This window comes from Callorhinchus milii, unplaced genomic scaffold, assembly GCF_018977255.1.
Source record: "Callorhinchus milii isolate IMCB2004 unplaced genomic scaffold, IMCB_Cmil_1.0 Scaffold2, whole genome shotgun sequence".
In the NCBI taxonomy this organism is placed as follows: Eukaryota; Metazoa; Chordata; class Chondrichthyes; order Chimaeriformes; family Callorhinchidae; genus Callorhinchus; species Callorhinchus milii.
Window position 1 is genome coordinate 46,055,541 of NW_024704743.1, and position 13,096 is coordinate 46,068,636.

Sequence of the window (13,096 nt, forward strand, 5' to 3'; positions counted from 1 at the left end):
TACCACAGGGATAACTTGCTTGTGGCGGCCAAGCATTCATATTGATGTCACCTTTTTGATACTTCGATATTGACTCTTCCTAACACTGTGAAGCAGAGTTCACCAAGCGTTGGATTGTTCACCCACTAGTAGGTTATGTAAGTTACAGGAAGACTGAAATGAAAATATACAACAATGACAACATGAACTTATATAGCGCCCTTTATGCTTCTCGGAGTACTTAACAGCAATGTGGTTTGATGCCGAGCTGGAAAGAGAAGGGAGGTGACTGAAGCCATAGTCGAAGAGTAAAGTCCTGTAAAACATAAACATCATTGTCTGAGGCTGTACCTTTCATGTCAGCAGGACGTCCCAAGGCACTGTACAGCCAGTGTTTCGGACCCGAGCTGGGGGTCAGGATTGGGGAGCGTGGAGGGCATAGGGGGGATGCAAGGTGATCGAAAGCACAGTCGAAGAGGAAGGTCTTGAGATGGATCTTGAAGGAGGCAAGGGAGGGGGTGAGGAGGAGGGACTGCGGGTTGGAGTTCTAGAGGGTGGGGGCAGAGTGGCAGAAAGCTTGCCCGCCAATGTTTGGGCGGGCGAGGTGGGGGACATGAAGCAGGCCGGAGCCCGCTGAGCGGAGGGAGCGGGCAGGATGGTAGGGGTTAGGAGGTCACAGAGGTAGCGGGTAGCAAGGCTATGGAGGGCTTTGAAGGTGAGGACCAGGATCTTGTACTGTATCCTTTGTGTGATGGAACAGTGGAGTCGGTTGAGGATGGGGTTGATAGGGTCACGGAGCCTGGTGCAGGAGAGGACACGGGCTGCAGAGTTCTGAATGATCTGCAGCCTATGGAGGGAGGAGTTGGGGAGGCCGACAAGCAAAGAGTTTGCATAGACAAGCATGGATGTTATGAATGTGTGTTTGAGGGTCTCGGCGGCCTGCAGTGTGAGACAGTGGTGGAGCTGGGTGATGTTGCGGAGGTGGGGGAAGGCAGAGTGGGTCATAGCACAGATGTGAGGTAGAAAGGATAGTTGAGGGTCAAACAAGATGCCAAGGTTCCGGACCGGCTTAGTAAGGTGGAGTGTGCAACCATGGATGGTGATGCTGTCAGCACCTGAGGTGAGGAGGTGCTGACGGGAGCCAAGCAGGAGAGCCTCGGTCTTGTTGATGTTCAACAACAACAACAACAACAAGATTCCATTTATAAAGCGCCTTTCACGTCAGGAGGACGTCCCAAGGCGCTGCACAGTTGGGTCAGGACCCGAGCAGGGGGAAATGGTCAGGGGGAGGGAAGGGAGGGAGCGAGGAGGGGGGAAATGGTCAGGGTGAGGGGAGGGAAGGGAGGGAGCGAGGAGGGGGAAGAGAGTCGAGAGGGGAGCTGAAGGCTCGGTCAAAGAGAAAGGTTTTGAGACCGGCCTTGAAGGAGGAAAGGAAGGAGGCGGCGAAGGCACTGGGGGATGGAGTTCCAGAGCCTGGGGGCTGAGAGGCTGAAGGCCCGGCCACCGATGGTAGGGCGGTTGGGGCGGGGGACGTGGAGCAGACCGGAGCCAGAGGAACGGAGGGTACGGGCAGGTAGGTAGGGGGATAGTAGGTTGGAGAGGTAGGAGGGAGCAAGGCCGTGAATGGCCTTGTAGGTGAAAGTGGTGGAAGTAGACACACATTTACATTGTATATATGTAGGACCTTTGAGACTTCTTTTTTCTGATTGCTGCTACAGAAATAATACAGCTGATGAAGATCAGAAGCAAAGTTTGCTTCTGATAATAATAATCAAATGCAAGGATTATTATTATTATTATCAGAAGCAAAGTTACTTGATATGCATCTCCTGGGCTCTGCTACATTAGAATACAGTAGAATACATTACAATGTATAGCACAGAAACAGGCCATTCGGCCCAACTGGTCATTCGGCCCAATTCCTTCTGCCCTTCCTGTCCATGTCAAATCCTACTGCTCCGCTCTCGCCTCCGCTAAATCGTCGTTCTACTCTAAGACAATCTTGGAGGCTAAGGACAACCCCAAGCTCCTCTTCTCCATCATGAACCGGCTCCTCTGCCCACTCTCTCACGCCTCACCCATCCTCACCTCAAATGCCAACTGCGAGACGATGCTGGACTTCCTCGAATCCAAAGTTGAGGGAATCCGCTCAGCTGCCTCTGTCACTGCATCTGCTACCCTCTCCCCATCTCCCCCTCCTGCCCTGGCCCCTACCCTTCCCTCTCTCCACACCTTTGAACCTGTCTCCCCCTCCTCTCTCATCACCACCATAACCCGCATGAAACCCACCACCTGCTCCCTCGACCCCATCCCTACCCCCCTCTTTACTTCCCAGCTCCACCTCCTTGCCCCTCTACTCACTGACATTGTTAACCTCACACTGTTCTCTGGTACTGTTCTCACCCCTTTAAAAAAAAACATTGTCATCACTCCTATCCTGAAAAAACCTTCTCTGGACCCTTCTCTATTCCCTAACTACCGCTCCATCTCCAACCTCCCCTACCTCTCCAAGGTCCTGGAACGATTGTTGCTTCTCAGCTTCACTCCTCCTCTCCCACCCTCGAACCCCTCCAATCGGACTTCCGTGCCACCCACAGCACAGAAACTGCCCTGGTCAAAGTGACAAATGACATTCTGTCCATCTGCGACCAGGGCTCCCTCTGCCTTCTCGTCCTCCTTGACCTGGCTGTTACTTTTGACACCATCGACCACTCTATACTCATCCACCACCTCTCCTCTCACCGCAACTTCATGGCACTGTCCATGATTGGTTCAGATCATACCTCTGACACCGCCTGCGTCTCCTCAATCGGCTTCCCCTCTAGCCCCCAGACCATCCAGTGTTCCTCAGGGCTCTGTCCTTGGTCCCCTCCTCTTCAACATCTATATGCCCCCTCTTGGTGACATCATCGGTGGTCAACTTCCACATGTATGTGGATGACATCCAACTCTACCTCTCTGCCTCCACCCTTGACTCCAGGACCACTGCTGTCCTGACAGAATGTCTGTCAGACATCAAGTCCTGGATGAGAGCTAAGTTTCTTCAGTTGAACGTCAACAAGACCGAGGCTCTCCTGATTGGCTCCCGTCAGCGCCTCCTCACCTCAGGCGCTGACAGCATCACTGTCCATGGTTGCACACTCCACCTTACTAAGCCAGTCCGGAACCTTGGGGTCTTGTTTGACCCTCAACTATCCTTTCTACCTCACATTTGCACCATGACCCGCTCTGCCTTCCCCCACATCCGCAAAGTCGCCCGGCTCCGACACTGTCTCACACCACAGGCCACCGAAACCCTTATACATGCTTTCATTACATCGAGGCTCAACTATGCAAACTCACTGCTTGTCGGCCTCCCCAACTTCTCCCCATAGGCTGCAAATCATCCAGGACTCTGCAGCCCATGTCCTCTCCCGTACTCGACTCTGTGTCCCTATCACCCCCATCCTTGCCCAACTCCACTGGCTTCCCATCACACATAGGATACAGTTCAAGATCCTGGTCATCACCTTCAAAGCCCTCCATGGTCTTGCTCCCCACTACCTCTGCGACCTCCTAACCCCCTACTACCCTGTTCGCTCCCTCCGCTCAGCGGCCTCCGGCCTGCTTCACGTCCCCCGCCTTGCTTGCTCCACTATCGGCGGGCGAGCCTTCCGCCATTCTGCACACACCCTCTGGAACTCCATCCTGCAATCCCTCCATCTCGCCCCCTCCCTTGCCACCTTCAAGACCCACCTCAAGACCCTCCTCTTCGACCGTGCTTTCCATCTCCCTGCTTCCCCCCTGCCCTTCCCCTTCCCCCACCCCGACCCTCAGCTCGGGTCTGTAACTCTGTTTGTCCAGCGCCTTGGGACGTCCTTCTGACGTGAAAGGCGCTATACATATGTAATTTTGTTGTTGTTGTCGCTTAACTGAGCCTTCAAGCATAACCTAGTAACTGTATAGATATCATGTTGCTTGCATTTGTTGACACCTTTCATTGAGAGGACATTTCAAAGCTTTTCACAAAATTTTCTATAAGGTATAGTGACTGTATATTTTATAGGTGAATGCAGCATGCAATTTAAGCACAGCAATGTCCCACAAACAGCCATGAGGTCAGTGACTCATTTTATCTGGGGTATTTCTGGTGTGGATACCAGGAGAAACTCCCTTCTCTTTTTAAATAGTGCGATGGTATCTTTAACGTCCATCTAAACAGCCAAATAGCAACTCATTTCAATGTCTCATCCGAAAAACAACACCTCTGACAATGCAGTGCTCCCCCAACACTACATTGGAGTGTCAGCCGAGACTGTGAGCTGAAATTCCCAATGTCGGGCTTGAACCGACAACTTTGTGACTCAAGGACAAGAGTGCTAACAATTGACTCTCAAAAGTCAACTTTTCTGCAAGCCTTTTTTCCTGACTCTGCCACCATTATTTCTGTAGGAACAACAATAAAAAAAAAGGTTCAAAGGTCCTGCCGATACACAATGCAAATGGCCATCCTTACTTCCAGCACTGAGTAGTGACCTCCCAGGAACAGCAACGGTGTCAGCAACAGGAGGATGATGAGGCTAGCATTATCACTATTTTTATATAATACCCAGAAAGAAAGAAATACACTCATATATATCATAAATATCATAACAGTTGATATTTTTTAATAGGAATATGGAAGAAGTTACCCCATGAAAAGAACAGAGAAGACAAGAAAAGAAAGAGAATGACCCAAGAAAAAAATAATCTTGTAAGTGAGAGCTAATTGATCTTCAATTTCAGTTTATACTGGGAAGAATGGGTCTGGCATGAAAAGGTTAACTTCTTCTTTTGATCATTGAAAGGAATTGAGAAGAGCAGTAAGCAGAACTACACCGGGAGGATTAAAAAGGTAGGTTACAATACATGATGCTAGATTTATGGTTGGTTATGTACAGTAATTATAAAGCCATGTTCTTTCTTGCCCATGTTAAATTCTTTAATTTGTTTATGGCTGCAAAAGTTTATATTAACCTTGGGACCCATGAATTTCTGAATCTTGGTTGAAAACATAAATTTTGGTTAAGGGATCTGTGGGATGTTTGAGTTTTTTCTATTGTGCAATTTGTCATTAAATATGAGAATCTTCACAAGAATATAGCATAACAGTGGAAATGTAGTAACGTTAGTAAATGGTTGCTACTAGTTGGAGGGTCAAGCAGATCAGTCGTCTGAGATGATTCCCATGAGTGGAAACAGTGATTCAACTCTGCTTTAATGAGATCTGGTTTAAAATCACGACTTAGAGAGAAAAATTAAAAGGCATACTCAATCAAGAACAATAGTTTTAGTGATTGTTGCCAAGAAATAACAAGGACGATGCTATTTTGAATTGTCTCCAACCTGGAGGGAGAAATTACAGTGGGAATAAGAAGTTCAGTTCCAAACTGTCGTTAAGCACAGAACACAATAACCGCATATTCTGCCCTGTGATAGTTATCACTGATGATGTCAACATCCTGCAGTTTTCTGTTCCCCCGTTCCTTAATTAGGGAACAGAATGAGTTTAAAGAATACCACATTTTTGATCCCATATTTAGAACATTTTAAACCAGTAGACCTAAATGATGTACTGCATGGTCTAGGAACTCCCCAGGGTGCCTATGTCAGAATACCATGCATTTGAAAACAGTACAAGTATTAATACTATTATTGTTTTGTAAGTACATGCATTAAAATACCACCACTTTATGAAGTTAATGGAGACCAGCATTTTTTTAGTCTCCTTTTCGGAATTGCTAAGTGACGTCAGGAAGAGATTGTTTTGTATGCTTTTCATGAAGCCACTCCATTAAAGGGCTCTGGCAATTTGTACTGGCCTAGGAGACAATCTGAAGCTCAACAATCCAAAATGAACAACACAATGTTCACAGAGGACTTCTACATTAACCAGCAAGGAATAAAGAAATTTTATGGTGAGGTGAAAATTGCAGCCTGTGAATGTATCTATTATCACATCACTGATGCATGTGGTGTGGAGTCCTGGAGTTTAGTGGTTGGAGCACTTGCCTCGCAAGCGAGAGGACCTGGGCTCAATTCCCGGGCAGGGCAAAACGTTAGGCAAATTTCCTTAGTCCACACGTCTCTGTTTACCTAGCAGTAAGTAGGAACCCAGTTGTTAGTCAATTGGTGGATCGCTTTTCCGGGGTAATAATCCCTTCAAAAAAACAAATTGTAAAATTGAATAATTTGGTCACTCAATCCATGACTATTTGTGGGAAACTGCTGTGCGTAATTGGCTGCCAAGTTTTGCCTGCAGTCAATTCACTTTACAGTATATTCCGTGATGCGGTTGAGACATCTCAAAGATGTGATAAGGCGCTATATCAAATGCAAGGATTATTATTATTACTACTATTATTGCGGCCAGTTGATAATTAAAGGAGAGTCACAAGTGTGGTCTCACCCAACAAAATTATCTATAGGTGATATTGCAATCCCAGGCTGCAGAATGGGAGATTGGAGTACTGATTAGTGAGATAAGTCCCAAACCAAAAAATCAGAAGAACTAACTGGATCTCATGATAGTGAACTTTTTAGTGTAATAATATCTTGAAGCACTTTGCAGAATTTACTGTAAAGTGTAGTTACTGTCTATTCTTTGTAGGCAAGTGTGGCAGCCAATTTGTGCACAGCAATGTCCCACAAGTAGCCATAAAGTGGAAGATTAATTTTAACTGGAGGATTTTTGGCCATGACATCAGGCGAAAATACCCTTCCTTGTTTCAAATAGGCTGCCTGTATTTCAGGTCTGAATTATGCATGCTGAGCTGAGGGGAAATGAAAATGTACATAAATTTATGTAACAGGGTATTTATGGTCAGCAGCAGGGCTATCAACCTTCCTCAGTGACCACACGTATCAATGATGTGGTAATTGACACATCACATCAATTTTCTTGCTGCCTTATGCAGAACATTATGTTTTTTTGGGGGGAATCATTCACTAGATCCAACAATGCTTATTTTTGGTGCACATACACAGTAATATACAGCATGGAAACTGGCCACTTCAGACAGCGTGTTCCACAATCTCACTACCCTCTGCATGAAATAGTTCCTCCCAAATTCTCTTTTAGTACACATGAATGCCCCTTGGTGGTGAAACAACGGCAGTCGATCTGTTTTGGAATGGTTCAGAGCATAGGAGTATCTGGATTAAAAGAACTAAATAATAATAATCCTTGCATTTGAAATAACATCTTATTACTTAGTCAAGAGTCGATTGTGCCCAGCAGTGTCCTACAAACATTCGTGGATTGAGTGAACAATTTTTTTTAAAAAAGGATTATTCAAGGGATGATTAACTGCAAGAAGACTTCAAGTTTGAGTATAAAGTTGAAATAATCTGTGATATTTCTAATCGAACCTTGTTTTACACTCCTTAAGATGTAAAAAATAAACATTGTATTGAAATTGTGTTGTTTTTGTATGTTTAGAAAAACTAAAATTGATACAGAAACATCTTTGCCAATAGATGAAGTAGATGAGGTATTGGGAAGAAAACCTAAGGGTACGTATGTATAGATTTCTATGATTTTAGAAAAGGTAACTGGTTATTGTTTTTATTTATCCTCTCTCTAGGTTTCCTATAATTTATATTAATTGCACATTAATTATATTGACTAATATCTACAAATCAATTTGGCAATGGTGCAGTTCACTGAACAAAACTCATTTTTTTAATATTGATTTTAATTTGTTACTGTGAGCTGCTGGGTGTTCTTACTATATCTCTTACAATGTCATTACTTAAATGAAGCATGTATAACAGCATGCAGCAGTGTTATGGGAAATCCAATTGGTACTTCCTGTTCCCCAATACAGTACTTCAGTTTGGAGCAAAAAGTACAAACCCAATTTCAGTGCCACATGCACTAATCGATTTCAAGATCCTCACATTCATTTTCAAATCCCTTCATGCCCTAGCACCTCCCTACCTTTCCAACCTGCTTACTCCCAACCTACAACCCACTGCTTCCGCTCAACTTCTGCATGTACATTGGTGGCCACACTTTCAGCCACTATGCCACTAAACTCTGGAACACTCTTCCTCTATCCTCCCACCTTGCCCCTTCCTTCCTCATCTTCAGCTTGCGCCTGAAGACCTTCCTGTTCATCCGTGCTACGGTCACCTCCCCCTCCCCTCGGCTCGGCTTTGTGCCCCTCTACTGTCAAGAGCTCTGTGACACTACATTGTGTGAGGAGAGCTATATAAATATATGTTATTGTTGTTGTTATTTCTTTAATAACATTAAAAACAATCTGTTCACATTTTTTGGGATGGCCAGTGGAGAGCTTTACATTGAGCACTGTGAGCTCCACTGTAATTTCTGGCCTGTCACATTTATACAGCACAGTTGTATCTTGGAATATTTCAGAAATCATCTCCTGCACTTGTTCAAGAAATAATAATAATAATCCTTGCATTTGATGTAACGCTTTTCACGTCTTCTAGACATCTCAAAGCGCTTTACAGAATAGACTGTAAGGTGAATTGACTGTATATTTGTGGGCAAAATGCGGCAGCCAATTGCACAGAAAGGGGCTTTGTTACAATTCACGAAGATAAATGGGATCGCAACCCCTATTCTGCACATTTAGCAGCAAATTACTGCCAAATTTGGTGATTCACTGCCAAACATGCAGAGCATAAATAATAATAATCCTTGCACTTGATAAGGATAAATAAGGTAAGTCCTGAAAGAGATTTATTTTTGACTGCATATTTCCTTCTCCATTCCTCTCTGATACATCAGACTATACATCACATCTTTTATGGGGCAGGAAAGATAGAAAACTCAGCTCACCTTGGCTTCACATGTTGCTTCAGTATTGAAATAAACCATTAATGATTTATTACCGCAGAATGTAATACAAAAAATCAATACTTTAGAAATGACATTCAATTTGTACCATGATCTCTGATAACATTTTAATGGAGAATTATTTTAATTTCTATTTTAGTGCTATCAGTGTCTCTCTCTATATATATTATGCATTAGCTTTCTGTTGTTGCAGGACGCCGAAACGCTCATACACGCCTTCATTACATCGAGGCTTGACTATGCAAACTCATTGCTTGTCGGCCTCCCCAACTCCTCCGTCCACAGGCTGCAGATCATCCAGAATTCTGCAGCCCGTGTCCTTTCCCACACTAGACTCTGTGACCCTAATACCCCCATCCTTGCCTGACTCTACTGGCTTCCCATCACAGAGGGGATACAGTTCAAGATCCCGGTCCTCACCTTCAAAACCCTCCACTGTCTTGCTTCCCCTACCTCTGCGACCTCCTAACCCCCTACCACCCTGTTCGCTCCCTCCGCTCAGCGGGCTCCGGCCTGCTTCACGTCCCCCGCCTTACTTGCCCCACTATCGGCGGGCGGGCCTTCCGCCATTCTGCACACACCCTCTGGAACTCCATCCCGCATTCCCTCCATCTCGCTCCCTCCCTCACCACCTTCAAGACCCACCTCAAAACCCTCCTCTTTGACTGTGCTTTCGATCTCCCTGCTTCCCCCCTGCCCTCCACTCTCCCCCACCCCAAACCCCAGCTCGGGTCCGTAATTCTGTCTGTTCAGCACCTTGGGAAGTCCTCCCGATGTGAAAGGCAATATACAAATGTAATTTTGTTGTTGTTGTTGCATCCAACAGAGAAGAAGCATATTTTTCATTTATTATGTGTGTGCAATTGGCAGGTTAAGTTACACAACTGAATGGCAGGCACATTGGACCATATGTTCCCTTTCTCATACCATCCCACAGGTCATTTTTCTCCTGACGCTGGTGTTTGGTCTGACTGATCAGCTTCCACTTGCGTAAGAGAAGCTGCTTCTCAATAATGTTGCATATGTTTTAGCTGTGCATGTGTGCATTGATAAAATCTTAATGAAGTGTATTTTTCAAGATCTGACCCAAATTCCAGTGACTGTTTCTGGTAATAAGCCAAGTTCTGCTTTGAACATTTGTGATGGTTTCAGAAAGGCATCTAATTGATATTTATGGGGCCAAGACGTTTCTCGAAAAATCGAAGAAAAATCCCCCATAAAAGGTACAGTGCTCTCCGTATAATTGCATGGAGTTGGAACCGGACAGATGCCAGTTAAATTATTTGGAATATGCATTTACCCAAAGTTTATTAGTAACACCACTGTCATTCTCCATACTGCCTCTGCTGTGGCTCTCCGCGTTGTCTCTCTTCAAACGTCCCACTCCGGCTCCCTTTCCATCACTCTCCACCAAACATACACTTCCCACCATCAACTCCTAAACTAATGCGATCAACTAAGCTAATTATGCAGGTACACATGAAATAGACTGGCTATCTTTCATGCGATTAAGCAAATTATGCAATTATCTGATATGCATTTGACCAAGTGCAGTACCATGCAAAGAAATAGTGAACAAAGTTTTAGTACCCAATAATTGCTGTGCATTTAAATGGAGTATGAAATTATCCGATACCTCCGGAATATCGCCAGACTACGGCACTACCTCACCCCTCAAGCTGCTGAAACTCTGGTCCACGCCTTTATGACCTCAGTGGAGTCCTGTAGCTCAGTGGTTAGAGCACTCGCTTTGCAAGTGAGAGACCTGAGTTCAATTCCAGGCAGAGGGCGAAACCTTGGGCAAGTTTCCTTACTCCACACACAACCCTAATAATAATCCCTCCAAAAACCAAAAACAATAATAAATTGGTCATTTTCAATCCACGACTGTTTGTGGGACATTGCTGTGCGCAATTGGCTGCCGCGTTCGCCCACAAATATACAGTCAATTCACTTTACAGTGTGTTCTGTGAAGCGCTTTGGGACGTCCTCTCGACGTGAAAAGCGCTATATCAAATGCAAGGATTATTATTAAGGATGGACTATGGGAACTCTCTCCTCGCCGGCCTTCCCGGCATCTCCCTCCACAAGCTGCAGGTCATTCAGAACTCTGCAGCTCGTGTACTGTCCCGCACCAGGCTTCGCGATCACATCACTCCCACCCTCGCTCGCCTCCACTGGCTCCCCATCCCCCAGAGGATCGAATTCAAGATCCTCATCCTCACCTACAAGGCCATTCACGGCCTTGCTCCCTCCTACCTCTCTGACCTACTATCCCCTTACCTACCCGCCCGTACCCTCCGTTCCTCTGGCTCCGGTCTGCTCCACATCCCCCGCCCCAACCGCCCTACCATCGGTGGTCGGGCCTTCAGCCTCTCAGCCCCCAGGCTCTGGAACTCTATCCCCCAGTGCCTTCGCCGCCTCCTCCCTTTCCTCCTTCAAGGCCGGTCTCAAGACTTTTCTCTTTGACCGAGCCTTCAGCTCCCCTCTCAACTCTCTACCCCCTCCTCGCTCCCTCCCTTCCCTCCCCTCACCCTGACCATTTCCCCCCTGCTCGGGTCCTGACCCAACTGTACAGCGCCTTGGGACATCCTCCCGACGTGAAAGGCGCTCTATAAATGGAATCTTGTTGTTGTTGTTGATACGTAATTAAGCAGGATGCACTGTACTATTTTAATGCAATTTATTACCATTTTCTGCCAAATTGCTGCGAGAAAAGTTTAATGTGGTATAAACTTTGAGTGATTGTGAGTATAAATCAGGCATCCAGCAGTAAAATTAAGTTGTTGAAGATCATTCAAGCTTAGGTGTCTAACGCCTATGGGTCAGAAACTAACGAAAACAAATGATGGAACTGGGGAAATAGCCTCTGGCTGGAACTGGGGAACTAACCAGACAGGCTTGGACTCATTCCTAGAATCTCACTGAACACAAAGTGCCAAATTACCCTCACACGGAGAAAGCAAGCTAATGCAAGAGGAGAGTAAAGCCAACAACAACAGTTGAAGCTTAGAAAGCACAGAAATCCCAACTGGTGGGACCACTGTTTAAGATGGATAGGAGGGCCTATTTCTCCCAACCCAACTATTCCCAAGACAAATTGCTTCTTCCTTAAACATTGCTTCCAGTGCACTGCCACTGCCATGCTCATAAATCCAATGTTCATTTATACTTTCCCACAAGAACTGAGCAAATGGCTACAACCACATGTAGACTATCTAAACTTGATATTCATTAAAAACAGTTTGAATCTAATTTTAATGGTTCAATCTGTCACTATTTATTGCGTCTAAGACTTTTTATTACAATTCTGGATTACATTTTTTGGTGATAGGAATTGTAGAACCTTATTTAATTCTGCTATGTCAGCTAGTTTAACATAAGGATAACGTATTGTACATAATTTTCTGCAACTTAAAACATCAGCAAATTGCAATTGTAAAGATATTGGTGAAATATAGAATATGAACTGAGATGCTCTTTAAATATGCTTTAAATCAAAATGGTGAGCAAATTTACTATTTGTCTATGGAGATACAGGAAACTATATTCAATAACAAGTAATTTCTTTTTATAAAACCATTTTGAATTTCTTTTTAAAAAAATGGTCAGTTACTATGTCTAACAATTACATTCTCCAAACCATGCACTTGCAACTCATATCTATTCCCTTCATAAACATATATATTATATTAGAATGATTTGTTTTGCATTACCCATGTGCTTTAATATATCCTCACTTCTCCACCATCATACAGACTCAAAGACAGCAATGTAACTTTAAACTGAAGGTAACCTGTATTTCATAAGATGTTTCACAGGCAGAGGATTTAATGCAGGATTTGGACGAATTGCTGACGCAGATTTCACAATCTGACAACAGTACTTGTTCACTTACATTGGAAAAACGAGGAAGCATCACAAAGCAAATCCATCAAAAAAAGGTATGATCAGAGTTAGCATTTAACCCTAATAAGTGCCTCCAATTTAGTCAATTCCCTGTTTAATGGGGTTCAGCAGAAATCAGTCTATCAGAACACTTGTTGTAGAATCCTTTGGTTAATGTAATCATTCTCAAAAGTACCATTAATTTCATGTAAAATCCTGCAAATTATCAGGTGCACTCCAGGTGAACATGCTTTTGTGTGTACCTTTCACAATCACTTAGTTGACTAAAATATACTGCCACTTTTCTCCCTGAGTTTTATTGGCTATCACTTGCACTAAATTATAATTTACAGTGTATATTTAAGCCATGAAGATAGGAAA

The 13,096-nt window shown here is 44.5% G+C and overlaps 1 protein-coding gene and 1 long non-coding RNA gene across 2 annotated transcripts in view; both read left to right on the forward strand.

Moving 5' to 3' along the window:
- LOC103171707 (zinc finger CW-type PWWP domain protein 2) overlaps positions 1 to 4,726 on the forward strand; it is a gene marked incomplete at its 5' end in the record, with an annotated part of 32,061 nt that extends 27,335 nt beyond the window's left edge. Inside the window, one exon of the mRNA XM_042346663.1 lies at positions 4,632 to 4,726. Within this exon, the coding sequence (XP_042202597.1) occupies positions 4,632 to 4,726 (95 nt within the window). The remainder of the gene's footprint in view (positions 1 to 4,631) is intronic.
- Positions 4,727 to 4,822: 96 nt separating this feature from the next.
- On the forward strand, positions 4,823 to 12,728 carry LOC121848144. The gene is made up of 3 exons (XR_006084876.1): positions 4,823 to 4,852; positions 7,439 to 7,512; positions 12,638 to 12,728. It is a non-coding gene; the product is annotated as an uncharacterized LOC121848144 (long non-coding RNA).
- Positions 12,729 to 13,096: the final 368 nt, after the last annotated feature.